The sequence below is a fragment of the Sorex fumeus genome, unplaced genomic scaffold (assembly GCF_029834395.1).
Source record: "Sorex fumeus unplaced genomic scaffold, SorFum_2.1 ptg000039l, whole genome shotgun sequence".
NCBI lineage: Eukaryota > Metazoa > Chordata > Mammalia > Eulipotyphla > Soricidae > Sorex > Sorex fumeus.
The window spans coordinates 26,741,614-26,768,138 of record NW_026606096.1 but is presented as its reverse complement, the minus strand read 5'-3'; the positions used below and the strand labels follow the sequence as shown (position 1 = coordinate 26,768,138).

Sequence of the window (26,525 nt, the reverse complement as noted above, 5' to 3'; positions counted from 1 at the left end):
GCTCTGATGCCACTTGAGATTTAAAATTATCTTGAAACTAGCTTGAAGGACATTTTATCTGAATTTGGTTCACTGGAAATTGTGTCAGCAAACTGTGTTCTATTTTGGGGAGAATCAAGATGTGTTACACTTACATATATATGTTTATACATATATATCTATATATATCATGTAAACGTACTATATAAAATAGTGTATTTTAATGAGGAAGGTGTGCATTTTGGTTGCCCAAATTATGGCCAAGAATGTTCTCATTGGGCCAGAGTGATAGTATAGTGGGTAGGGGGTTTGCCTTGCACATGACCGACCCATGTTCAATCCATGGCATCCTGTCGTCCCCCAAGGCCTCACAAGGAGTGATTCCTGAGTACAAATCCAGGAATAAACCCTGATCAAAAAAGAATGTTTTGGAATTTTTTTCTGTTTGCAAAGAATTCTCCAAACTTTGAGGGAAATTTTGCAAATAGGAATATAAACATTTTTATTTCATAATTGGAGTATGAATAAAAGTGATTTGGTGGGTGTATTTGCTTTGTAAAAATTCATCAATCTGTATTAGGCATTATCCTCTTTACTGTATGTATGTTGATTCCGATTAAAGACACACTCTTTTCCCCCTACCACCACAAAAAAATCTTTTGTAAGTTCAAAAATTGGAATGTGTGAGGGCCAGAGTCATAGTACAGCAGGTAAGGGCATGCCTTGCATGCGACTGCCACAGGTTCCATCACTGGTACCATATATGGTCCCCCGAGCCCCACCAGGAATGTGAAGCATCATCCCAGCATCTGAGGGAGCGTCGGGCATCATCAGGGATCTTGGTGCATATTAACCTGCTGGGTCCTGAGAGCCCCATGAAGTAGGTTGCTCCAATTGCCTCCCTAGTCAGAGGGAAGGTGGAGGCACAGTGAGTTTGAGTCAGTGGCCTGTATCATTCAGCTGAATATGTGGGGAAGCAGGACACATTGATTGCTCTAGCTGTCTTCTCTCTGGGCACCAGCCATTCTCAGATTGTGATCCAAGAACTCCCCTACATCCCAGCATCTACAGGGGACCCAGAAGGTCTTACCGATGATACTAAGACATGCTGCCTTTTCACTCTCATTCCTTCCGAGCATCCACTGGAATCTTCCAGAGACTGGTATGTCATCACAGCAGATAGAATGCAGAACCAACTTTCTTCTATGAAGTCAGACATCGAAGAGATTTACAACAGGGATTTATATTTTCTCACAAAATGTTCTGTTTTGCAAAATAGTTATGTTTTATACATTATATTGTGTTCACATTGAGCGGGTTTACTGCTATTAGTAAATTAATTATTTAAAAAAATATTTTTGGAGGCCACATATGGCTTTTTCCTGGCCTTGTGCTTGGGGGTCACTTCTGGTGGTGCTTGGGGAACCACGTGTGGTACTAGGGATTGAACCCTGGATGGTGGCATGAAAGGCAAAGGCCTTCACTCTGTCCTATCTCGACAGCTCTCCGTTTCTATTTTAACATGACAAGTGGTTATGGATATCATTCCCTGAAGTATTTTGGGGTGCTCAATAATTTTTTAGAGTGTTAAGGGACACTGAGTCCAAAGGATTTGAGCACCTTAGCCTATATTCTGCCACCTTAAGGGAGCGCTTGTTTTGTGACCAGGAGTAACTGTTGGGTCTTCTCTGAGACCTGAACATAAACTCAATCCTCTGCCACTAACGAACGCCAAAGGCACAAGCTTCCAGTCATAAAAGAAGCAAACCATGGGACATAGAGAATCACATGGTAACTGTAGTTAATAGTTCACTATTGCAGGCCAAAGAGATAGTACGGGGATAAGTCATGTGCCTTGCATGAGGCCAAACCTGGTTTGATCCCTAGTACCATGTATGGTCCCTTGAGCACTGTCAGGAGTAGCGCCTGAGCAACGGGTGGTTATTCCCCCCCCCCCCAATTAAAAATATCCTATTGCATAGTTGAAGGTTTTCCTTTGTGTGGGGGGGAAGGGTTTGGGCCACACTCAGTCTTGCTCAGGAATCCCTCCCAGCTCTGGGCTCTGAGGTCACTTTGTTGATGCTCAAAGGACCATGCAGTGCTTGGGGCCAAACCAGGGTCAGCCCCATGGCACAGCAAGCACCTTATTAACCCCTATACTACCACTCTATTTCATTTGGGAGTTTCTTCAAAATAAGAAAAATATCGTCATCCTAAGAAAAACAAATTTTTTTTTCCTTTTGGGTCACACCCGGCAATGCTCAGGGGTTGGTTACTCCTGGCTCTGTACTCAGGAATAACTCCTGACAGTGCCTGGGGGACCATATGGGATGCTGGGAATCGAACCTGGGTCGGCCACATGCAAGGCAAACGCCCTACCCGCTGTGCTATCACTCCAGCCCCGAAAAAAAAATTTTATAACGATGAGGGGGATGGATATTCATGGGACACACTGTGGCAATCACTCAAAAGATACGCAGATAGCAAATCACTTTGTGAGGCACCGCAAGCGGATGTGATGTCACAGGTGCATCTCTCTCACCACCACCACCACACTAGTCACTATGTAAAGCTCCTCTTTCCTTTTCCCCAGGTCCCCTAGCTTCATGTGACCATGTGGATGAGCAGAGAGAAGAGAGGGGAGGGCCGAGCGCTGAGCTCCTGGGAACTGACCTTGTGTTTCCCACAGGTGATGGACTTCTACTGCCAGTCCTGCGAGACTGCCATGTGTCGGGAGTGTACAGAGGGGGAGCACGCAGAGCACCCCACCGTCCCCCTCAAGGATGTGGTGGAACAGCACAAGGCCTCGCTCCAGGTGCAGCTGGACTCCGTTAACAAAAGGTGTGCACGCCTGCCCGTGTACCAGACTCCGTGTACCAGACTCCGTGTCCCACTATCTGTCTCCCACCCTCCCATCATGCTCCTCCCCTGATGGCAGGTTCATAGACTCAAGCTCATGAGTGATCAGGGAAGCCCGTCTCTAGCCCTTGGCTAGAATTTCAAAGAGCTCTGGTGCCATCTTTGTTTCAGCCTTCTTAGATGATTAGACAAACACAATGCCCTCAAGAAAGGCACTCTCTGAGCTCCACCGAAGCAGGCTCTCTGTCGGCTTCCAGAGCTGCTGTTCTTGACGTCCAGCCCTGTGTGCCAGCAGTGAGCTCAGAGCAGTGGGGCCAAGCCTTGCTTACTCAAAGTCCCTTATCTGCCTCAGCTGCCAGCTTTTCCTTTGGTCGGAAAATGAAGGAACAGAGCCTCCTCCGTGCTGTGCGTGAGAATGCCCGGAGAGGCAAAAGCAACAGCCAGTAAATCTTCCCCCCAGTAGTCATAGTGAAAAGAAGGGTGATTAGCCTAAGTAAAAGAACTTGCTAACTTGCAACCAGTTCCCAGGAAATAGCTTGGGTGAATTTTTCATGGAAGGGGCTGGGGGGCTGGCTTAGCAGTGGAACATTTACCATGCATGTGTGAAACCTGGCTTCCATCCCCAGCAGTGCCCCAAAGATCAATCTTTCATGTGACTGCGGAAAAAAAAAAGATAGAGCACTATATTTAGAATATTGATTCTCAGTCTTTTTTTTTTTTTTTTTTTTTTTGCTTCTTGGGTCACGCCTGGCGATGCACAAGAGTTACTCCTGGTTCATGCACTCAGGAATTACTCCTGGCGGTGCTCGGGGGACCATATGGGATGCTGGGAATCGAACCTGAGTTGGCCGCGTCCAAGGCAAACGCCCTACCTACTGTGCTATCGCTCCAGCCCCTGATTCTCAGTCTTGATATCTATGCTCTAAAGAAATAAAAATAAAAATTGCAAATGCCTAATGTCATTTTGGGGGTCGTAGTTCCAGTGGTAGTGGAATGCTGTTGGCGTCTGATAAAGGTCAGGGTGCTGTAAAGATACTACAGCGCTCAGCACAGTTCTCCTTGTAACCAGAAATTATGCAGCCCAAATATTATGGTGCCAAGGTTGAAAATGCCTGATTTAGAATATGAGTGGGATAGAGGCACTTCCGGTTTATCCTCATAAATGATGAGAGGGACCATCATTTATTTATTCAAGTGAGCTGGCTGTAGTAGCATAAACCAGAAGTGGGCCCTTCCCGTCTCCTCTCTCAAAAGCAAGAGTTCTGCTCTGTCTTAGTCACCTGGTTCTTCCACCCTTTTTAAGGATGATGAAACACGCAGTGTTTGGGGAGAAATGTTGGCATTTAGGTCAGTTTTTCATTCTTTCCAGGTTGTTGTTAAATAATGATACTTTAACAGTCAACTCTCCCCTCCACCCCTCAACCCCCACCCCCACCCCAGGCTCCCAGAAATAGATTCTGCTCTGCAGTTCATCTCGGAAATCATTCATCAGTTAACCAACCAAAAGGCCAGCATCGTGGATGACATCCATTCGACCTTTGACGAGCTCCAGAAGACTCTGAACGTGCGCAAGAGCGTGCTGCTCATGGAACTGGAGGTCAACTACGGCCTCAAACACAAAGTAAGACCCGGACCCTCCGCACATGCGCGCTGGGGTACTCCGGGCACACTGGGCGGCCGCAGTGGACCCTGGTGGGTCCTTCCCTTCTGCTCTCATGCACCACAGTCTAGTTCAGCTCAGCATCATCAATCTTTTTTTTTTTCTTTCCTTCCTGTTTTCACCACCGTTATGATTTTTGTGCCCCAGTACCCCCATATAATTGGATGCAAGGCAGGACAGAAATCTCAAGTAATGCTTTCAGGATGTCAGGTTAAACAGGATTGTGTTCCTTCCCTTAATTACAATGTCTAATAGTCTCTTAATTACTCTCTCTCCCACACCAACCTGTTAGTCAGCTTCCCAGCCAACCCTGACTGTGGACTTTGTTCCACTCGGCACGTCCCAGCCCCTGTCGCAGCCGCCGCCACCTCCTCCTCCTCCACGCCGGGCATGCAGAGCCTCTGCTCTGCAGGGTGGAGCGTTTTTTTTGCGCTGGTTTCTGTTTCTTGTAGGTGGTGACAGAGGAACTACTGGGGTTCAGATGTCAGGCGTAGCCATGGGCTGGCTCCTGGCGGCTGTCAGAGACACATGACCCAGGAAATATGCGTGTAGGAGAGCTGGGGGTGGGGCGGAAGGGAGAGGAAAAAAGACACCGGGGCGTGCAAGCTGGGATTAGGCTGCAGAGCCGGACTCCTGTGCTTTCGTTACGGCAGCCGGGCCTGGAGGGACCCCCACGCTCGGGGGTGGCTGGCTCGGCGGCCAGGTGAAGCCCAGGGGTCCCGTCTCCCGGGGTGGGGGTGGGGTGGCGCAGGGCACCGGCTCGGGCTCACCCCGCCCTGCCCGCCCCCGCTCCAGGTCCTGCAGTCGCAGCTGGATACGCTGCTGGAGGGCCAGGAGAGCATCAAGAGCTGCAGCAACTTCACGGCGCAGGCGCTCAACCATGGCACGGAGACCGAGGTGCTGCTGGTGAAGAAGCAGATGAGCGAGAAGCTGAACGAGCTGGCCGACCAGGACTTCCCGCTGCACCCGCGCGAGAACGACCAGCTGGACTTCATCGTGGAGACCGAGGGGCTCAAGAAGTCCATCCACAACCTGGGCACGATCCTCACCACCAACGCCGTGGCCTCGGAGACGGTGGCCACGGGCGAGGGGCTGCGGCAGACCATCATCGGGCAGCCCATGTCGGTGACCATCACCACCAAGGACAAGGACGGCGAGCTGTGCAAGAGCGGCAACGCCTACCTCACGGCCGAGCTGAGCACGCCCGACGGCAGCGTGGCCGACGGCGAGATCCTGGACAACAAGAACGGCACCTACGAGTTCCTGTACACGGTGCAGAAGGAGGGCGACTTCACGCTCTCGCTGCGGCTCTACGACCAGCACATCCGGGGCAGCCCCTTCAAGCTCAAGGTCATCCGCTCGGCCGACGTGTCCCCCACCACCGAGGGCGTCAAGCGGCGCGTCAAGTCCCCCGGCAGCGGCCACGTGAAGCAGAAAGCCGTGAAAAGACCGGCCAGCATGTACAGCACGGGCAAACGAAAAGAGAATCCCATCGAGGACGATCTGATCTTTCGAGTAGGTAAGGAAGAAAGCAGGCGGCGGCGGCGGCGGCGGCGGGGCTAGACCCCAGCTAATAAGGTCCTGGTTTGTTAACTGGGATCCCCGGGAAGGGCTGCAGGTGCCAGGCGTGGGGGGTGGGTAGGGGGACACTTGCTGCTTGGTCCATGGCAAGGGGCACCGCCTCCCGGGCTTTGCTTATGTGAGCTTCGGCAGGCTTCTCTGGGGTCCTAGGGTTCTTCTCAGCACCCCCTTCCTGTCCCCTCCCTCCCTTTGTCTCTGTAAGGGACAAGTGCTTACCTCCTCAGTGCAGAAACAACGGAAAGGAGGCAAGATAATGAGAAAAAAAAATCACATCAGAGATCTGAACTTTTTCTTTTTTAAAAAATTTTTATTAGTGAAACACCATGAGGTACAGTTGTAGACTTACAAATTTTTGTGCTTGGGTTTCAGTTATACAATGATCGAGTACCCATCCCTCCACCAGTGCCCATTCTCCACCACCACTGATCCCAGTATCCCTCTCCCATCTCCCCGTACCCCCATCCCACCCTGCCAGGACATTCCTTTTTGTTCTCTTTCTCCTTTTGGGTGCTGTGGTTTGCAAAAGAGGCATTGAGTGACAATCATGTTCAGTCTATAGTCTACTTTCAGCATGCATCTCCCATCCTGAGAGGATTCTCCCAACACCCTTTACTTGGTGCTCCCTTCTCTGTCTGAACTGCCTTTTCCCCTAGCGTGTGTGGCTGGCCTCCAAGCTATGGAGTAAACCTCCTGGTACTTATCTCGACTATTCTTGGGTGTTAGTCTCCTATTTTGTTACTTTATGTTCCCCAGATGAATGCAATCTTTCTATGTCCCTCCCTTTCTGACTCATTTCGCTTAACATGATACTTTCCATGTAGTACCACTTGTATGTAAATTTCATGACTTCATCTTTTCTAACAGCTACATAGTACTCCATTGTGTAGATGTACCAAAGTTTCTTTAACTAGTCATCTGTTCTCGGGCACTCAGGTTTTTTCCAGATTCTAGCTTTTGTAAACAGTGCTACAATGAACAAACAAGAGAGATCTGCACTTTTTCAAAGGGGCTTCTGGGGAGTCCTCCCTCCGTGCCCCCATGGGGATTCCCTCACCCCTGTGGGAATGGATTTCAGGCCTTCCTGGCCTGACCCAGAGGCACAGAGATAGCGCTGTCTGATAGCTTTGGAAACCAGCCTGCGGGAGCTGCCCATGGGCAGAGAACTGCATTTCCCTGGCTGCTCCTTGGCAGGGCAGGGCAGCTGGGACGCGGTGGTGGCAAGTTGGGGCACCTCCAGGGGTGTGTAGCCGGAGAACAGCCCCCAGGGAGGGAGAACAGGGTGGCACCTGAGATAAGGGAGTGGCTGGAATGGGGCAGAGGCTCCTTATAAGAGATTGGAGCTTTAGAAGAGAGATTTGGGGTTCTAATAGCCTTGTTTGATTTATTTATTGCCTGGGCCTGGGGAGGGCGGGGGAGGGCGATGGGGGAGCACCCTCAGCAGTGCTCAGGGCTTTCTTCTGGTTCTGTGCTCAGAGATCACTCCTGGTAGTGCTCAGGAGGCCAGTTGAAGTGCAGGTGGTGTTACCAGGGATCACGATGTCTAGCTTGGGCTTCTCTCATGCTAGTCAGGTACTTTAACTCATAAACTATCTCATAGAGTTTTTTTGGGGGGGTCACATCTAGCGATGCACAGGGGTTACTCCTGGCTCTTCACTCAGAAATTACTCCTGGTGGTGCTCGGGGGACCATATGGGATGCTGGGAATTGAACCCTCGTTGACCGTGTGCAAGGCAAACGCTCTACCCTCTGTGCTATCGCTCCAGCCCCTAGATTTTTTTAATTTAATTTTTAAAAATTTTATAAAGTAGTTCACCATATTTGATCACATTTAATATTCGAACACCAATCCCACCACCATTACACCTTCCCACCACCATATTTTGGAAGTTTCCATCCTGAACCCCAACTCTTGCTCCAAAGCAGTACCGAAATAATTTATTTTGTATTATTTGTTATGAAAAACCGCTGAAAATGCTACAAAAAAAATTTCCTTAGTGGGAAGAGCATGAAGATTGTTGTATTTCACCGAGGGGCCATTAAGCTCTTCTGGTTGTTAAATGTTGAGCCTTGTGTGCTTATATATATATATATATATATATATATATACATATATATATATATGTATAAGGTACTTTAACTCATGAACTATCTCATAGAGGTTTTTTTTGGGGGTCACACCCAGCAACGCACAGATATATATATAAATATATATATATATATATCTGTATATCTATATCTATATATCTGTAAAAAAAATTTCCTTCTAAGATTGGTTGCCTCCTACTTTGAACCCCATCCAGTGTGGTAGTCTTGGAGTATGGGTAGGGTGTGTGGTATGAAGTGTCCAGGAATAGGTTCCCTCGTGGGTGAGGCTTGGCCTGAGCGTGTGGAGAGCCGCCGTGAGCATGGTGGCAGTTGAGTTCTGGAGGTTTTCAGCTACCGGGGCTGGGTCCCTTGGGGAGGGGAGGAGTCTCCCCCGCCTTCCGGGGTGCCCCAATGAAACAGCCTGGCTCAGGGTCCGGCGGCAGGGTTATGGTGAGTGTCATGTTATACCCCCTCCGGGAGAGAAGGACATCTCTCTTGTAGATGTTTTGTTTTGTTTTTTAAACTGTTTACTTTCTCGGTAGATCCCAGACTATACAGCATGTGATTGGATTATTCCTTTGTATAAAGTAACTTGGATCAATTGATATTTTTATGAGTCACCCTGTTCAAATGGAATATTCTTTAAAATTTATGATTTTGGGGGGTGGACCAATAGCACAACAGGCAGGGCGTTTGCCTTGCATGTGGCCCACCCAAGTTTGAGTCCCAGCATCCTAAATGGTCCCCTGAGCACTGCCAGTAGTAATTCCTGAGTGCAGAGCCAGGAGTAACCCCTGTGCATTGCCGGGTATGACCCAAAAAGCAAATATATATATATATATATATATGATTTATTGTTGGTTTACTTTGTTTTCATTTTTTGGGGGCACCACACCCAATGGTGCTCAGGGGTTACTCCTGGCTCTGTACTCAGGAATTCTCTTAGGGGTGGTCGGGGGACCATAAGTAATGCCGGGGATCGAACCCGGGTCGGCCGTGTGCAGGGCCGGTGCCCTCCCCACTGTGCTGTGTCGCCGGCCCGTGCAGCTGCCTGCTGGAGAGCAGCCCTTGCCCTTGTCTCAGGTGTCCTTCACGACCCTGGTTTTCCACACTTGAGACACTTGATACCTCCTGCTGTGAATGAGTCACTGTGTCACCCTGATACTGTGCAGGGAAGCAGCTCTGAGTGGGTGTAGGGAAAGCGCGTCCAGCATGGGGGCTGTTTCCTTGAGATGCAGTGATGCTTTTTTCTGGTTTTGGCCAGCCAGAGAGGCGGACTGCCTAGAAGCCGAGTTGGTTTTGTCAGAGACCCAAAAGAAAGCCACAGAACAAAAGCGAGCCAGAGGATGTGGGGGGGAGGGAAAGAATGAACAGCTGACTCGTGTCCAAGTCTGTCATTCACCCCGCATACCTTACTGAGCCTGTGAGGAGCGGGCAATGAGACGCTCCTTTGTTCTTGTGGAACAGGGTGTTTGCTTGTCTGTCAGAGGGCCATATCAAGGGCCTCTCTGAGAGTGCAGAGACTTGACAGACTTTACAAAACATCTCTTCCCTGACACACCTTTGCAAGTCCCCTCCCTCAGATCTGAGAGGAGGGAGAGCATGCTGTGCCCGGTGCGGGGGAGGTCATTGTTGGGACTCTGTGCTCACTCCTGGTGCGCTTCAGCCTAAAAACTCCTGCTGCTGAGGTACGCAGAATGCCAGGCCCTGTGTTCGGTTGCAGAATGTAAGGGCAGGTGGGTCCCAGGGAGCCCTCACACCTGAGTGAGTGAAATGGTTCCAATATCTGGCGATTTCATTTTTTTTTTTCTTTTTGAGTCACACCCGGGGATGCACAGGGGTTACTCCTGGCTCTGCAGTCAGGAATTACTCCTGGAGGTGCTCGAGGGACTATATGGAATGCTGGGAATCAAACCTGGGTCAGCCGTGTGCAAGGCAAACGCCCTACCCGCTGTGCTATCGCTCCAGCCCCAACCCGGTAATTTCAAACAGGAATTTTCTAAGGAACTTTATGATGGAAACAGGATGCATGTGAGGGCAGAGGGCAGTCATCGTTCACTCACAAAACTGATCTGAAGTCTGATTAGAAAGCAGCTTCCTGAGCCCATGCATTACATGCAAAAAACCTGAATTCTGACTGGGACATCTCCTAGACCTCTGAGCACTAGACTTGGAGTAGCGTCCCAGGCACAAGCAGGTGTGGACCAAAAGCCAAAGCAAAAAAGGAAAAAATATTGTATAGATTAGAAAAAAAAAAGATGTGGACCTGAGACATAGTCTAGCGGATAGGGCACTTGCCTTGCACATGGCCAACCAGGTTCAATCCTTGGCACCCCACAAGGGTCCTTGAGTGCAGGCCAGGAGTAAGCCCCGTGCCCAGCCACATGCACCCCCACACACAAAGATTACGTAAAGGAGAGCCAGATTTTATTCTTGACTGTCTTTTTAATGCCTTTATAATGTGTCTAGTTTCAAATTCTTGTCTCTGAAGAGGAATGCTAAGATGAATCCCAAGAACCTACCGGGTGGCTAGAGGGAGTGTGTGAGAAAGTGTGTTTAAGAGTGATGATTTCACGGCCCACTTTAATTTCCCATGATGTCAGACAAGCTCTCACTTACTCAGTTATTATCGCTCCCTTCAGGTCTCTGTTCATTAAGCAAACACGGTGTGTCTTTCGGGTTGCAACTGAAAGTGCTCCTGACCCCGGGCTCAGACATCACTCCAGGTGCTCAGAGGACCATATTTGGTGCCAGGAATTCTAACTGGGGTCTCTCACTTGCAAGCGCCCTACCTCCTGTTCTACCTCTTCAGCCCACAGCAAATATTTTTACACACCTGCTTTGTTAAAGCTTGGTTAGATTCAGCTTCACTGCCCTGCATAGCGCAGATCCAATGAGCATTTACTTTTCTATTTCACCTTAATGTGCAGAGGTCTGGAGGGAAATTGTAGTTTTTGGTTCGCTATTTCACACCAGGGGCGTATGTGATTTCTCTTCTCTCCTGGAACAGGGGTTGAAATGACCAGGGAGTGCAAAGAGAAGCTACTAGCTTGAAAATCCATTTCCTGCCTCAAAGGCTAGCTTAACATCTAGGGAAAACAAGTTAATTACCTTATGAAATTGTGGCCAGATTGTTTTATCATTTCTTTTGAACCTGGTGTTACTCATTTTACTAGCCAAGATGTATCTATCAAATGAACTCTCTCAATCAAAGTAGATGGGAAAAAGTTATATGTGTTTCAAATGTTTTATGATATACTTATTTCTTATGAAAGAACAAGTTTCAGTTACGTATTTAGAATACCTGGGTGGGGTGCTTTTTTATTGATTGAATTGAATTTCTTAATAATCTTAATAAAAATTCCAAATTATTTCTAACTTTTGGAATTTTTTTTTTTGGCAGGGGAGAATTACAAACTTTATGAATTTTTGGACTCTGGGCATTTCAGCATAACATGTTCTAGGTGCTGGGGAAATAGTTTAAGTGGTGGATTGTGTGTCGAGCACGGGCACAGCCCTGAGTGCCAGGGCTACCCCCAGAGCTGAACCTTGAGGCTCCAACTGCTGATGCTCAGGCACCACATAGTGCTGGGGATGGAACCTGGGTGGGTCGTGTGCCAGGAAAGCACTCCAGGTGCTAGACTATCTCCCAGCTTGGTTTTCTTATTTTATTTTATTTGGGAGGTCACACTCGCCAGTGCTCAGGGCTTACTCCTGCCTCTGTGCTCAGGGATCACTCTTGGCAATGCTTGGGGGACCATTTGAGGTGCCAGGGATTGAACCCAGGTCGATCACATAGGAGACAAGTGCCCTGCCCACTGTACGGTCTCCCCGGCCCCCTCTGAATCATACATTAGCTGAAATGGAAAACTTCAACCTTAACCTGGACTTCAGATTGCTTAACTTCTGAGATCTTCTCTTTAATTTTAGGTACCAAAGGCAGAAATAAAGGAGAATTTACAAATCTCCAAGGAGTAGCTGCCTCGACTGGTGGGAAGATATTAATTGCAGACAGTAACAACCAGTGTGTGCAGGTAAGGCCCTGTTTGTACATCCTCAACTACGTATATGGATGATGTAGCTGCCCACTCTCCTCCTTGAGTCTCAAGTGGGAATAGAAGGGCAGTTCACACAGGGGCGTCTGCATTTTCTCTGATAGAATTGACATCTTCTGGCCCCTGCTACATAGGACTGGTGTCCTTGGCTGTTTCTTTTGTACTGATTTCTTTGCACCTTCCCTTTCCAGTGAATGTCATCTCTTTTACAGATCTTTTCCAATGACGGACAGTTCAAAAGCCGTTTTGGCATTCGAGGACGCTCCCCTGGGCAGCTGCAGCGGCCCACGGGTGTGGCGGTCCATCCCAGTGGGGACATCATCATTGCGGATTATGATAATAAGTGGGTTAGCATCTTCTCTTCAGACGGGAAGTTTAAGGTAAGATGAAATGCCAATTCCCACTAAACAAACGGTCAAGAGCAAACACATGGTGGTTGCCTTTTTCTCTTTTGAACATCAAGACAGTCTTCCAACTGAACTCTGCAAAGACATCTTGACATTTTTTATTTCCAGATTTTATGAGTTGAATGCCACAATACTCTCCTAAGTCTCCTTCTGTGCATCCTAAATGTGACTGCATATTGTAAAGTGCTTACATAGCTTGGGTATTTCCCCCCGACTTCAATCAAAGTTTGATTTGCTGCAGGTTTGCAGTCTTAGAAAATGTCAAGGGCACATTTCTTTGCACACAGAGGTGTGTGTGGTTGACACTGCCGGGACCAGCTGGCATAGGTTGACACAGCTTTGTATGGGTTGGCACTGACTGGCAGAGGTTGCTACCGGTTGGTGCTGACCAGCTCAGTCAAATGCCGCTGCACTGTCCACTCTGCTCTTCCTCCCTTTTTACACCTGATCTCTGTCTTATCTCGAAAAACTCACTTCTTGCTGAAATCATCTCCAGATACGTTTCTTCGCTCAGCCAGTCTCAAGGATATGTTGGTGGCTCTGTACTCACAGGGAGCTCCAGAGCATTATAGCATGGCAAAGGCTCTTCTGTAGGATAACATTGGTTTGTCCTTTCTGCCTTGCCCGAGGGAGCTTAGGTTTATTGGGCTACACCCATCGCAGTGCTCCCATTCCTCTATGTTTATCTGTAACCTCTTTCTTTGTGCTCTGCTTCCCCAACTGGTCAGTCACCTTTTTCTCCTAATCAGACTCTGTTAACTTGTAAATATTGCATTTCTCTTCTTCTTAAGTCCTTTGCACAGTTTGTTGAGAGCAATGTCCTTTTTGCATAGACACAGGAAGACAGTTAATGCTATGCTTTTGTAACTTAAGAGTTAATTGACTGAATGATATTCAGTCCTGGGCATCTGTTCTCTGGACTTAAGCCTCAGTTGCCTTTACTTCCTAGGACCCCAAAAGCAAGGTCCCAACAAGGGAATGGATCGACCCAGGGCAATCTGTGAGCTACCCTGGCATCGAAACAGGCCGGACCAAAGTGCCGTAATACTTAACTATAAATTAAGAGCATGGTCATGGACAAATTCTGTCATGAACCCAAAAGTAATGACTGAATTAGGACCCTGCTAGGGTTAGGAAAAATTAATCTGGCCTTAGCACTGTTGTCTGGGATCTATATCAAAATGTCCCCAGGAGAACCACCCTACAAGCTTAATGTATCTCTTACTGTGTCCATACAAAATAACTAATATTAAGAAGTAGAATTAAGATGTTAATTAAGTTATTAAACTAAGGAAAGGAGAAAAAAATAAACCCGAAGTGGCATTTTGCCCTTGAGCCTGATCCCCTGGCTGAAGAGGATCAGGAAGGGCTTTGGTATGTTGACTGTGCTATGGGACCTGGGTGCGTGGCTGCTACTCCGGATGCAGGGGGCCGGGGAGTGATGGGGAGAGATTAGAGAGAGACTAAGGGGGCAAGTGGGAGCCAGAGTGTCCAGAGAGGGAGACAATAGGAGATCGGAATGAGGGACTTAGTGAGATTGGAACAGGCGCGGGCGGGAGAATGGAATAAACGGCAACCGATCAGCAACCAGCCTTGCCCTCCTTTGTCCACTCATGGCATCAGCCGTCCTAGGTGGGGAAGCGGCCCGAGACCACCAAATGCAGAGCCACAGGGTTCCTAGTCGCTTGGTGATTACATACTCTTCAGAGAGGAGAGGACCCACCTTGACATTCCCTAACAGAACCTAACAGAACCGAGCCTTTCGCGGGGAATGGCGAATGGCTGGGGTGTGCCTCCCGTGTGTGGGGCCCTGGGTTTAAACCCTGGCACTGCACAAATCCAGACCAAAAGACCCCCGGGAAGTTGATGATATGAATGTCAACAAAGACCCAACTTATTAGAATCCTGCTCTTCTGCTTGTGAATTGTTTGGCCTTGGGACCATTGGCTAACTTCCTTGGTTCCTGTTATACACTGGGATTTTGAAACGTCTAATTGGTTTGGGGTAAGGATTAAACATGATTTTCTGGATTTTGTGTGAGCCTTGTTTGAAATAGACATGCAAGACATCTTCCTTCCCTTTAATAATCCCCGATAATCCTGCCCTCACTGAAGTCATCTTTGATGGGTGATGATTTGGACCTCAGGGGCTCGTGCTGGCCTTAGGAAGCTGCCATCATTTCCTTGATGATGCGGTTTGCAATGCATTCTGAGATCCTGGGGGTGACACAAAGTTCACATATCGTCATTCTCTTACTGCAGGAATGTATCGCTACAGTCACCTTAGTGACATAACATGGCTATTAACCCTCAGGTTGAGCCTGTCTGCTCTGTATGGGGCAGCATTTTAGCAGTTCAAGAGAACACCTCAATGTTTTTGTTTTCATTTCACACAAATTTTCAATGGCCCCTAATTTTTTTCCCCACTGAAAATTTGATGACTCCATCTGAGGGACATGTACACAGGAGAAGGTCGATTGCTTTTCTAAGTCTCTAACTTCCTCCCCTTCTTATGTGTTTTTTTTCTTTTTGGGTCACACCCGGCGATTCACAGGAGTTACTCCTGGTTCATGCACTCAGGAATTACTCCTGGCGGTGCTTGGGGGACCATATGGGATGCTGGGAATCGAACCTAGGTCGGCTATGTGCAAGGCAAACGCCCTACCCGCTGTGCTATTGCTCCAGCCCTTCTTAATTTTTTTTTGTGATTTTATTTACAATATCAGCTGCCCACATAGGGCATCTTTAACAACAAGAGAATGAAAACTATTAGTGACCTTGAAAATATCCATTTGGTTAGGAGACAGCCCATTTGTTTCTGCTTTATGCATCATTGACGTCATGACTGTGGACCTAAGCAAAGTACAGCAGATCAGGCGCTTGTCTTGCACACGGCTGACTTGAGCTCAGTTCCCAGACCTCATACAGTGCCCTGAGACCACCAGGAATAATTCCTGAGTGCATAGCCACAAGTAACCTCTGAGTACCTCCAGGCATGGCCCCCCCAATTTTTTTTTACTTTTTGGGTCACACCCGGCGATGCACAGGGGTTACTCCTGACTCATGCACTCAGTAATTACTCCTGTTGATCCTCGGGGGACCATATGGGATGCTGGGAATCGAACCTGGGTTGGCCGCGTGCAAGGCAAATGCCCTACTCACTGTGCTATCGCTCCAGCCCCTGGCCCCAAAATTTTAAAAAAACAAAGAAACATGACTTGCCCATTTAAATGGGCAGCTCTTATTCCTCAAACAGGTATTGAAACAGAAGACTTGTAGCAAACATAGTGAAACACATTATATTGAATATCAAACAGACTGAACAATAAAATGGGTCTTTATATTTAAGAGCGAAGGGATTCCTGAGTTCAGCCTTTTTCATTCCATGGCTCTGATTTTTTTCTTTTACTAGATACCCTTCCTGAGACATCTGCATTCTCACAGTTGGGATATTATCAGTAGGAATTGGAATAAACATTAAAGAACTCTCCTGCCCCCTAGTGGACTGGGAGACTGTATGAGAGAATTTCAGTATGCTCCCTCCTCCACTTTGATTTTTGTTTTCCTTTGCTCTAGGTGTTTATCAAACCCAAGTGGTGAACACTTTAGTGTGTAATGGGAACTCATCAGGGTAAGGTCAGGCCATAGGCACGAATATCCCAATTTTCTTTGATGCATTTCAGTAAAATAAACCAGATTACCGGAAAGATAAACCTGTAACATCAGTGCACCTTGGCATTTATCCATATTTCCACAGGGTTCAGGTGTAAAATGGTCTTTTTTATTTCCCTGGGGCAAATCTAATGTGCAAAGCCAAAAGTGATGAGAAGAAAAGGAAGTGAGAAGATTCTGGGTCAACAATGAAGTCTTTTTTTCCCCCCAGAACTGCACTAGTTCTCACCCTGTGATTTATTTTCTGTTTATTCTACATAATTATCATCCACTTGGTATTATATAACTGAGTCATTCTAAGTAATAACCAGTGTTCTAATGAAAGGGAGTAAATAGTCTTGTTTTAATAATGAGTGTGCTCTTCCTTCTGATCTCTGCTGACATATCTACCATTCAGACATGAAAGAAAGTCTACCATTTCTTTACAAGCCATTATGTTACGGCTTCTTTGATCTTTGGGCTACCCTGCAGAACTAGAATCAGAACTGTATGACAGATTCCCTTGAATGAATTCTATTGTTTTCTTCCTAAGTAAATGTGTGTCTTTGTTCTAAGGAGATCAGATGTGAATCTCTGTCATTTATAAACTTAGAGGAGTAGCTAGCTGATCTTACGAAGTCTGAATCCCCACCTGGGTAAAGCCTTCACACATCTTATGTCCCTACGGAGAAAGAAGTTACTCTTAAGGCCCTGGTATCGGGTGAGTTGGGTGAAAAGGAGGAAGAGTTTCTGGGGCCCCTGCCCTGTGTCTGGCCTTTGCCCTTATTCATTGAAATCATTACAGCCCAGGAAATAGCTCTCGTTGTCACCATCTTGTAGAGCAGGAAACTGACATTTAAACTGGCTAAACTGGCAGAAAAAAGAATGAGTTTCACTCTGAAATCTTGATCCATGACTGTAAGAACCATGATGACCTATTGAGAGAATGAAGAAATCAGGAGGTGATAGTTTGGGTTTTCTTTTTCTTTTTTTCTTTTCTCATACTAGATATGGTGATTCATTTGGTTTCACACTGGTTGAGTTCAAGGTGATGATTAATGAAGCAGGTCATGGCTCAAGATGGGGATATGTAAAAATGAATTTGACAGCATAACTTAGATCTTAGAAGTATGTGGAGTTTTCGATTCATTAAAAATAGCTGTGAAGGTCACTCAATACCTCTATTGCAATCCACAACCCCCTAAAGGAAATAGAGCGCAAAAGGGAATGCCCTGCCATAGAGGTGGGGCAGGGTGGGAGGGGGTGGGCGATGGGAGGGCTTCTGGGTTCATTGGTGGAGAGATGGGTACTTGATCATTGTATAACTGAAACCCAAACATGAAAGTTTATAAGTCTACAATTGTACCTCATGGTGTTTCACTAATTAAAAAAAAATTAAAATAAAAAATAAAAGCTGTGAATCTCATGAAGCTGTCAACTTTTTGAAATGGGACTTGCCAGAAGTTGTGCTCTGAGTACAAAGCTTGCACTGAATTTTCCAGCTATGTCATTGAGAATTTTCCTATTATGTTGAAATATTAACCTTTAGATATATTGAATTGCATGCAATATGTACTTAATTGGTTTTCCTTGTTTCTATTTATTAGGTATGGCTACTAGAAAATCTAAGCTCACGTTGTATTTGTCTATAGCACTAATTAGAAAATAAGAGGGCTAAGACTTGGTGTGTTTTCAAGATTATCCTTTAATAATGCTAACTTTTTAATTATATTATTTTTATAGTAATTCTCATTTTTAAATGAACATATTCAACAACTATTAGTGAAGTACCTTATTAGGCACCAAAAAGTGTGCTATTATGCTGGAATCACAGTGCTGGAATCAATTTAATTCCAGTGAAGTTTAGTAGCAGATTTAATTATAATATAAAATAACATCAATTATAGCTTCCTTCAACTATGGCCTAATATGCGTTACACTTTCCATCAAACACTTTGCTTAATATCTATATCTGAAATGCTACTGAAAGTTACTAAAACTGTTTTTGGCTTTTGTATTGTCTCGGGGTCACACCCAGCAGTGCTCAGGGCAGTGTTCCTAGCAGGGCTCCTGGGAGACCATATGGGGTTCCAGGAATCAAACTGGGGTTAGCCATGTGCAAGGCAAGTGCTCACCCTCCTCACTATTGCTTTGGCCCCTCAGGGTTTTTTTCTGACATTTAAAGAAATACATATGAACAGGGGTTGTAACTCAGTCACAGGTAGAGTACATGTCTTAAATGGAAGGGTCACTGGGTTTGTGGGTCAGGGCGGTAGTGTAATGGTTAAGTCACCTACATGCAGCTGCAGCCATGACCAGAATCCCAGCGTTTCATATGGACAGCCTTGAACCATCAGGTGTGACCCCTGACTATCACTGGGTCTGGCCCAGAAGCTAAGAAGAGAGACTCTGGGCTGGGTCTTCATTTTCTGTGAAGAATGTGTGTGAGGGAGAGGTTTATAGTTATAGATATATATTATATATTCATTGTAACCTGGGCTGGAGCGATAGCACAATGGTAGGGCGTTTGCCTTGCACGCAGCCAGCCCAGCCGACCTGGATTCGATTCCTCCTCGGGTAGCCTGGAAAGCTACCCGTGAGGTATTCGATATGCCAAACACAGTAACAGCAAGTCTCACAATGGAGACTTTACTGGGCCTGCTCGAGCAAATTGATGAACATGATTGAACACTATTGAACACCAAGAGCTGACTCTTTTTTTTTTTAAAGTCTTGTCTAAATGTTCCAATCTTTCACGTTTTCTTCCTGTGTTTTTTTTTTTTCTCACCCTTAACAGACAAAAATTGGATCTGGAAAGTTGATGGGTCCCAAAGGAGTGTCCGTGGACCGCAACGGGCACATAATTGTGGTGGATAACAAGGCGTGCTGCGTGTTTATCTTCCAGCCCAATGGGAAGATAGTCACCAGGTTTGGTAGCCGAGGAAATGGGGACAGGCAGTTTGCAGGTACACTCGATGGTAATACGTACACCCCCTTTTCTATGCCTCTTCTGCTCACGTTTGCATGAAGCCGGCGCATGCCGCAGATGCCTCCTCCCCAGTGCGCCCACTGGGGCAGGACCGACGCTCACGCATGGGTCGCTGCGTTGGGGAACCCCTCCTGCGGAAGTGGGTCTGCAGGACTGGGGTGCGGGGGGTGGCGAATGGCAACCTCCAGCTCCTAAGTCTAGTCTCGCCCTGTTAAGATCAGATAAGACAAGGATTTTAAGAGAAGTTTTTTTTTTTTTTATAAGCAAAATATAGAGCAGCGGAGTGTCTCCAACTGTCGCTCGCTGCTGAGAGCCTCCCCGACAGAGTCCAGGTGACTCGGAAGGGTTCAGGGGTTTGCTGAGTCCAGGAAAGTGTCTGTTCCTTCCGGTGCATCATCTTGCAGCCACAAGCTTCCTTTGTTTTCACATCTGCAAGAGCCGAGGCGGAAAACCACTGATTCTGTTTTCTTTCTGAAAAGATGCTTCGGGTCCTTAATTTGCATCATCTTATTGCTTTGTTTCCAGTTCTGCCAGGTTCTGAAGATCACCCCCAATAAGTGAAGGTTTTCTGCTCCCCTTGAAAAAAAAATTAATAAGTGACATCCCTGAGTCTCTCTTTCTCCCCCAATGCTAAGAGTTCCCATGCCTTTTCCTGGGCAGAAGCTGAGAACATTACAGAAAACCAGCACTGGGGGAATCCTGGCAGATGGGGCATGGAAAATGAATTCTGACGCTTACTCATTCCACCTCACTGGGGCTGCTGGAGCCCTCAGCTTCTCAAGGTTCAAGGACTCAGGGTAGAAGGCCACAGTGCAGAGACACTGAGACCCCCATGTTCTGTGGAGCCAGCACCGAACCCAGGGCTCTCTTGGTGGCGAACTGATTCGTTGTTCTTGTTTCCAAAATTAGGCTCCTCTATTATAAGTTTTGTAACTGTTGTGTTGTTATCATTTTTGTGGCTATGGTTTTTATCTCTCTTTTCCTATCTTTTTTTGCAGGTCCCCATTTTGCAGCTGTAAATAGCAATAATGAGATTATTGTTACAGATTTCCATAATCATTCTGTCAAGGTACTATCAATAGTGAACTTTATTTTTTAATGGGAGTAACAGTGGCTTAAAGAGTGTAAATTGTTTCAGGGATACAGTATTAATAGCCAGACCATATCCACCAGCCAGTACCAGTACCCCACACCACTGTCCATTGTTCCCTATACACAAGTACACTCTCTCTCTCTCTCACTCTCTCTCTCTCTCTTCTCTCTCTCTCTCCTCTCTCTCTCTCTCTCTCCTCTTTCTCCTCTCCTCTCCTCTCCTCTCTCTCTCTCTCCGTGCAAAGCAAACGCTTTACCTGCTATACAATTCCTCTGGCCTGACTTTGTTACTTTATACACCACATATGGATTCAATCTTGCAATGTTTAGAAACAATCTAAGTGGCCAGTGACTAAGAGCAGATAAAGAAGTTGTTCCTTGTATACATAATATATGAAATAATGTGTAGCTACATGCAAAGGTGCCTTTTATTTATTTATTTTTTATTTTGGACGACACAGATGGAACTAGAGGGTGTTGTGTTAAGCAGAACAGGTTAGAGGAAAAAGACAAGTACAGATGAATTATCATTACTCCCCCCCATCCCCCACCCCCAATGGAGCCACACCGGGTGATGCTCAGTGTTATTCCTGTCCCTGCACTCAGAGATCACTCCTGGCAGGCTTGGGGTCCTGGAGATCAAACCTGGGTCAGCTGCATGCAAGGCAAGCAATCCTACTCTCTGTACTATTGCTCCAGCCCCTTAATTATTATTACTTTCACTTTATTTATGGAGGTGCCAATTTAGGGGGAAATGGTGTAATAAATAACATACTTAAGACCTAAAGTGGTTGGCCTGAAGAGTATATTTTGCTGCTTCTCCATAATAAAAAATACAGCCTTCAGTAACCCAAAATTGAACAAAACATGATGACAATAGGTTTCTTAATTTGAAACAGGTATGAATGGAGATGACTTGAAAGTTAATTGAAAAGCAACTACTTGGCCACTTGCTTTTCAACTTGGAAGAAAAGCACTTCCTGAAGCCACAATATTTTGTGGCTGTTCGGTAAATTAAGACTAGATCATTTTTCCAACTTTCTGCATCACGCCTTTAAAACAAAATTCAATATTAAACTATGCTACAGTAGATCTAGGTGGGAAAATTGTCCCAGGATATTTACCTATCACATATTTCATACTTTTGACAAGAATAGCTTGGTGGGTAGAATGCTTGTCTTGCATGTGTTTGACCCAGAGTTCAATCATTGGCAACACACATGCATGCACTCTGAGCGAGAATATATTTTATAGTTTTTGATGCTTTCATACAGTTAATATTACCTAGGAAACATTATTTCCTCCCCCTAATTATACAGTGTGTTCTTACTTGCCCATCTACTTTTTTTTTTCCTTTCATTTTTGGGCCTCACTCAGAAGTGTTCAAGGTTTACTCCTGCCTCTGTGCTCAGGGATCATTCTTGACAGGCTCAGGGGACCATGTGAGGTGCTGCCGATAGAATCTGGATTAGTTACGTGCAAGCCACACACCTTACGAGCTGCATTATCATCATGCTGGCTGTTCTTAACTTGAAAGGGAAGCAACATTCAACCTTTGTGGTGTGCTATTGAGGAAATAGCAAACCGTAATTTGTCTGGCATTGAAACAAAATGTTTGGTGAAAAAAATAAAAGGAGGGGCAGAGGTTCAAGCACTTGCCTTGCATGCTGCAGACTCCCATTCAGTCCCTGGCACTCCAATCCCCTGAGCACCTCCAGGAAGGATCCTTGAGCACAGAGCCAGAAGTAAGCCCTAAGCACTTCTGTGTATGGCCCAAAAGACCAAAAACTAACAACAACAACAAAAAACTCAAAAAGATACTATCAGTGGTGATAAGTGGAATGGCTGGGTAAGGGATCAGATTTATATCACCTACAGGTACTTGCTCTTCTGTTTCCTGGAAGAATCTTAAGCCTGAGTGAAAGGAAAATCCCTGAGCTTTGTTAAAGGGATACCAAGTCCCAGAGCCATGGTGGGCCATGAGGATGGGACCAAGGGGAAAGGAAGCCACAGCAGCTGCTATCTAGCTGCCTTCTGGTCTCTGCAGCATTTGGGTAGAGTCTGTCCACACCCCCCCAACCCCCCTTTAACCCTCCCTAAGGGAGGAGTCTTGAGGACGATGGGAAAAGTCAACAGCAGAGTAGGAGCCTTTGAGAAGAGAGAGAGATAGGAAGTGGGGGCTGGACTCTTGCTGTCCTGTGGGTATGCACAGCTATAACAGGCTAAAACTGCTGTCCTTCTTTCACTTTGTAAAAGGACACATTTATTTAAACATAGGGGCATTCAGTAAGAAAGAAACCCCATAGAGCTGCCAGACCACAAAGCCAGCGAAGCCTAATCCCCAGCAGGAATGATCACTTATTTGGTACCAGATCGCTTTATTGTACCTAAGACTGTGACTTAGGACTTCCTGGCAGTGTTTGGGGACTCTGTGGCATCAGGGATTGTACTGGGGTGATCCACAAGCCAAACAAGGGCTTAACCCCTGTACTATCTCTCCAGTCAGAAGGATTTAGAAAACATGCTGTCATAGTAAAAGCCTGTTCTTGGCTGTCCTTTCCAAAGAACCAAACAGGTCATACCTCCTTGGCAGGTGTGTCATTAACTCGGGAAGTGATCATAACTCCTCACGTCAAGTAAGCTTAGCCGTCACACATGGATGTGCCTCATTTTCTTCCTGTACTTACAAGAGAGACATTTTAACCTTTAGGAATTGGAGAGGAAAACAATAGAGTCTGAAAAATCCCGAGGACATTCTTAAAATTGGCTCTGGGCCTGTTTTATAATAAACTCTCGGCTCTATATTTAGAAACCATTATTCTCGTAGTTTCCCCCTTCCCCCATGAGAATGAATTTGTGAATATATCTACACACGCAGCCAACATGATAATAAAAAATGTCAGTAATCTCCTGGAGACATTGCAAAGCCATTAAGCATCATCTGAGTCCAGGTGATGAATTATAGGCCTGGATAAAGTTATATATTTTTAATCATTAAACACATAATCAGATTTTAATTCTCTTAAGTTAATCGTCTCTATTTGGTTTGTAAATGGTAACACTAAATAATTGATGGGGTTGGAGAGAGAGAGAACAGTGGGTAAGGCACTTACCTTGCATGTGGCCCACCTAGGGTCTATCCCAACATGGCATAGAGCCTCCCAACCAGCCAGGACTGGTTCTGAGCATTGCCAGGTGTGGCCCCAAAAGCAAACAATGAGCTTAAGCTTGATTAACCACAACAGTCTTTTGCTTGCCCAGAAGAATCACATGCTAGAGCATTTGCGTAAAAGTTCTTTTTAGGGGCTGGAGCAATAGCACAGAGGGTAGGGCATTTGCCTTGCACGCGGCCGACCCGGGTTCGATTCCCAGCATCCCATATGGTCCCCTGAGCACCGCTAGGAGTAAATCCTGAGTGCATGAGCCAGGAGTAACCCCTGTGTATCGCAGGGTGTGACCCAAAAAACGGAATTAAAAAAAAGGTCCTTTGTTCTTTTTAACACATCTTCTGCCCACCCCTCTTCATTCCCAACGGTCTCCCTTTGGATCTATAAACTCTTAATTTACCTAAAATACATTCAGAATATATAAGCCGCCTTCTCACTCCCCATCCCCTCAGCTAGCCTAACAGAAAACTGATTCAACTCTGAGTGATCACCCTTTCTGTAAGGAACGCAATATCCATTCTTGAAACTTAGCTATTTAAAGGCAGAAGGAATTTTCCTGAAAAGTATAGCTCTGCTTACTCATACCACCCTATATTTGTTTATATGTCATCATTTATAAGGAGTATATTTTAATATAAATATCTAATAACCAGAGATGCACTTGAAATATCCAGTATATCCTATGGACTTAATACATTGGAAAACCACAGTGATATGAAAGCCTAGTTTGTACTATTTTTTTCATTTTTCATTTTTTCATCATCCTGTTATTCGTCGATTGCCTCGAGCAGGCCCCAGTAACGTCTCTTTCATCCTAGCCCTGAGATTATATTCAAGGCTCTTTAGGAGAATGAGACCCATCATTGTTATTGGTATTTGGCATATTTGGTACGCCACGGGGAGTTTGCCAGACTCTGCCCTGTGGGCAGGCTACATTCGATAGCCTGCAAGTTTGTCCAAAGTAGGAATGAGACAATAAGATGTCATAAAAAAAAGTCCTGATAAGATGTCACGCGGCCCTGAATGCGGCCGCGCGGTTCCAGGATCTGGATTTTATAGTCTCTGAGTCTTGGCCGCTGATGGGATTACACGGCACCAGGGGGCCAGGTGGTGGGTGTGACCCCTGCCTACTGGAACTTGGAGGATCTGGGTGGAAGATGCTCGACTCCAATCCGAGTAGGCTTGGAGGTCTCGGCCCCGGAACCCGCGTGGCTTTGTCCCTCTGCCAGTACCTCTGCCAGTATTCTTTTATAAAAAGAATATCTGTGTCATAGGTCTTGTTAAAAGTAACCTGCTCAGAGAGATGTTTTTAAAATTCTTAAGACTACGCCACTGTTTTCATTTGAAGCAATGTTAAAATCTCCATACAGGTATTTAATCAGGAAGGAGAATTCATGTTGAAGTTTGGCTCAAATGGAGAAGGGAACGGGCAGTTCAATGCTCCCACTGGCGTGGCCGTGGACTCCAATGGAAACATCATCGTGGCTGACTGGGGCAACAGCAGGATCCAGGTAGGTGAAAATGCTAATTTATTACTTGGAGAAAGTGGGATTGGTTGAAGGTAAAACTGGGCCATCCCCCACGCATGCCTTCCAAGCCTCACTGGTTAGATCATAAAACCATAGATAACCTCACCAGAAGAACCAGACTAAGGAAGCTGGCATAGAAAAATCTAATCATGAGGATTGGAGAGATCGTACGGCAGGTAGGGCACTTGCCTTGCATGCAGCTGACTTGGGTTCAATCTCTGGCACTACATATGGTTCCTGGAGCCCAGCCAGGCGTGATCCCTTGTCATTCTAACACACTGGGTCCGAGGAACCAGCAAGACAGCCGACTGTGACAGTCCACCCAACCCCACCCGTTCCACACCAGACAGCCCCTAGAGGGAGAATGAGTACACAGAGCCGTGTGAAAAGACAAGACATATAAAGACAAGACAAGGTCTATATACCTTAAGAGAAAGGGGAGAACAATGGTTGGACACCTTTCGGGGGGGATTTCTGCACTGGCCCAAAGCAGTCAAACAAGGCGTTCTGGTTTCTTATTCTCCCCAACCGGCTGGCAATTAGCTTGCTCAATGGTCCCCAACCTTTGGCTGGACATTGCGTTTGAAGGAGGGAGGGAGGAGTCGCTGCTGGGACCATATGGAGTGCCTGGGAACCCTACGGAGTCAGCTGTGAGCATGGGAAGCGCCTTACCGACTGTACTAGCTCTCTGACCCAACACATGTACTTTGTTGGTTTGTTTTGGTTTTGTGCAAAACCTGTGGCTGTGCTCCAGTCTTCCTCTTAGCTCTGTGCTTAGGGATTATGGGGCACTGCAGGGGACAATTGGGGGAACAGCCCTGGAGACTTGACCCAAGCAGTAGACAGCCCCTCCCCGGCGGGGACTTCTCCCTCCCTCCTCAGACAGTGAGTGAGGTGATTGGCGGCCCTTTGAAGCTCTGCTGGGTGCTACTGCTGTTTAAAACCCTCTCTGAGGCCAACAGAACATTCCAAAGAAGCCTGTTTGGGCCTTGTGAGAAAATGTTCCTTCTATTTTATCCTAGCTGAAGCTTACAAATGAAAAGGATATCACCTCCTTCCCACATGGGAATGTGGAACCCATATCCTTCCTTAGAAGGAAAAAATGCTCCGTCTTCTCATGACCTGCTGTGATTTAGGACCATTCTTCGGTAGTTTCATTGTTTTTCTCTCTGATTGAGTGTTGGGGATAATTGGGGGAACGGTTATCCTCAACAAGTGAGGACAAAAGATAGATGTGAGGGCCTGGGCTTTGGCTCAGAGGTAGAACTCATATCTCTTAAGTGTGAGGCCCTGAGTTCAATCCCCAGCACCCCTCATCAAAAGAAAAAAAAGAGGGACTGGAGTGCAGCAGGTAGGGCATTTGCCTTGCACACGGCCAACCTGAGTTTGATCCCTGGCATCCCATTTAGTTCCCTAAGCACCACCAGGAGTAATTCCTGAGTGCAAAAGCAGGAGCATCGCTGGGTGTGACA

The 26,525-nt window shown here is 46.4% G+C and overlaps 1 protein-coding gene across 12 annotated transcripts in view; it reads left to right on the top strand.

Moving 5' to 3' along the window:
- The window catches only part of TRIM2 (tripartite motif containing 2), a 154,212-nt gene that overhangs the window by 122,585 nt on the left and 5,102 nt on the right, over positions 1-26,525 (top strand). For 11 of the 12 annotated variants that reach the window (XM_056119194.1, XM_056119193.1, XM_056119191.1 and 8 more), the window contains exons 4-11: positions 2,669-2,820; positions 4,279-4,459; positions 5,294-6,017; positions 12,095-12,198; positions 12,432-12,599; positions 19,074-19,254; positions 20,264-20,334; positions 24,895-25,035. In XM_056119194.1, the coding sequence (XP_055975169.1) occupies positions 2,669-2,820; positions 4,279-4,459; positions 5,294-6,017; positions 12,095-12,198; positions 12,432-12,599; positions 19,074-19,254; positions 20,264-20,334; positions 24,895-25,035 (1,722 nt within the window). The remainder of the gene's footprint in view (positions 1-2,668; positions 2,821-4,278; positions 4,460-5,293; positions 6,018-12,094; positions 12,199-12,431; positions 12,600-19,073; positions 19,255-20,263; positions 20,335-24,894; positions 25,036-26,525) is intronic. The other variant, XM_056119188.1, reaches the window with a different exon arrangement.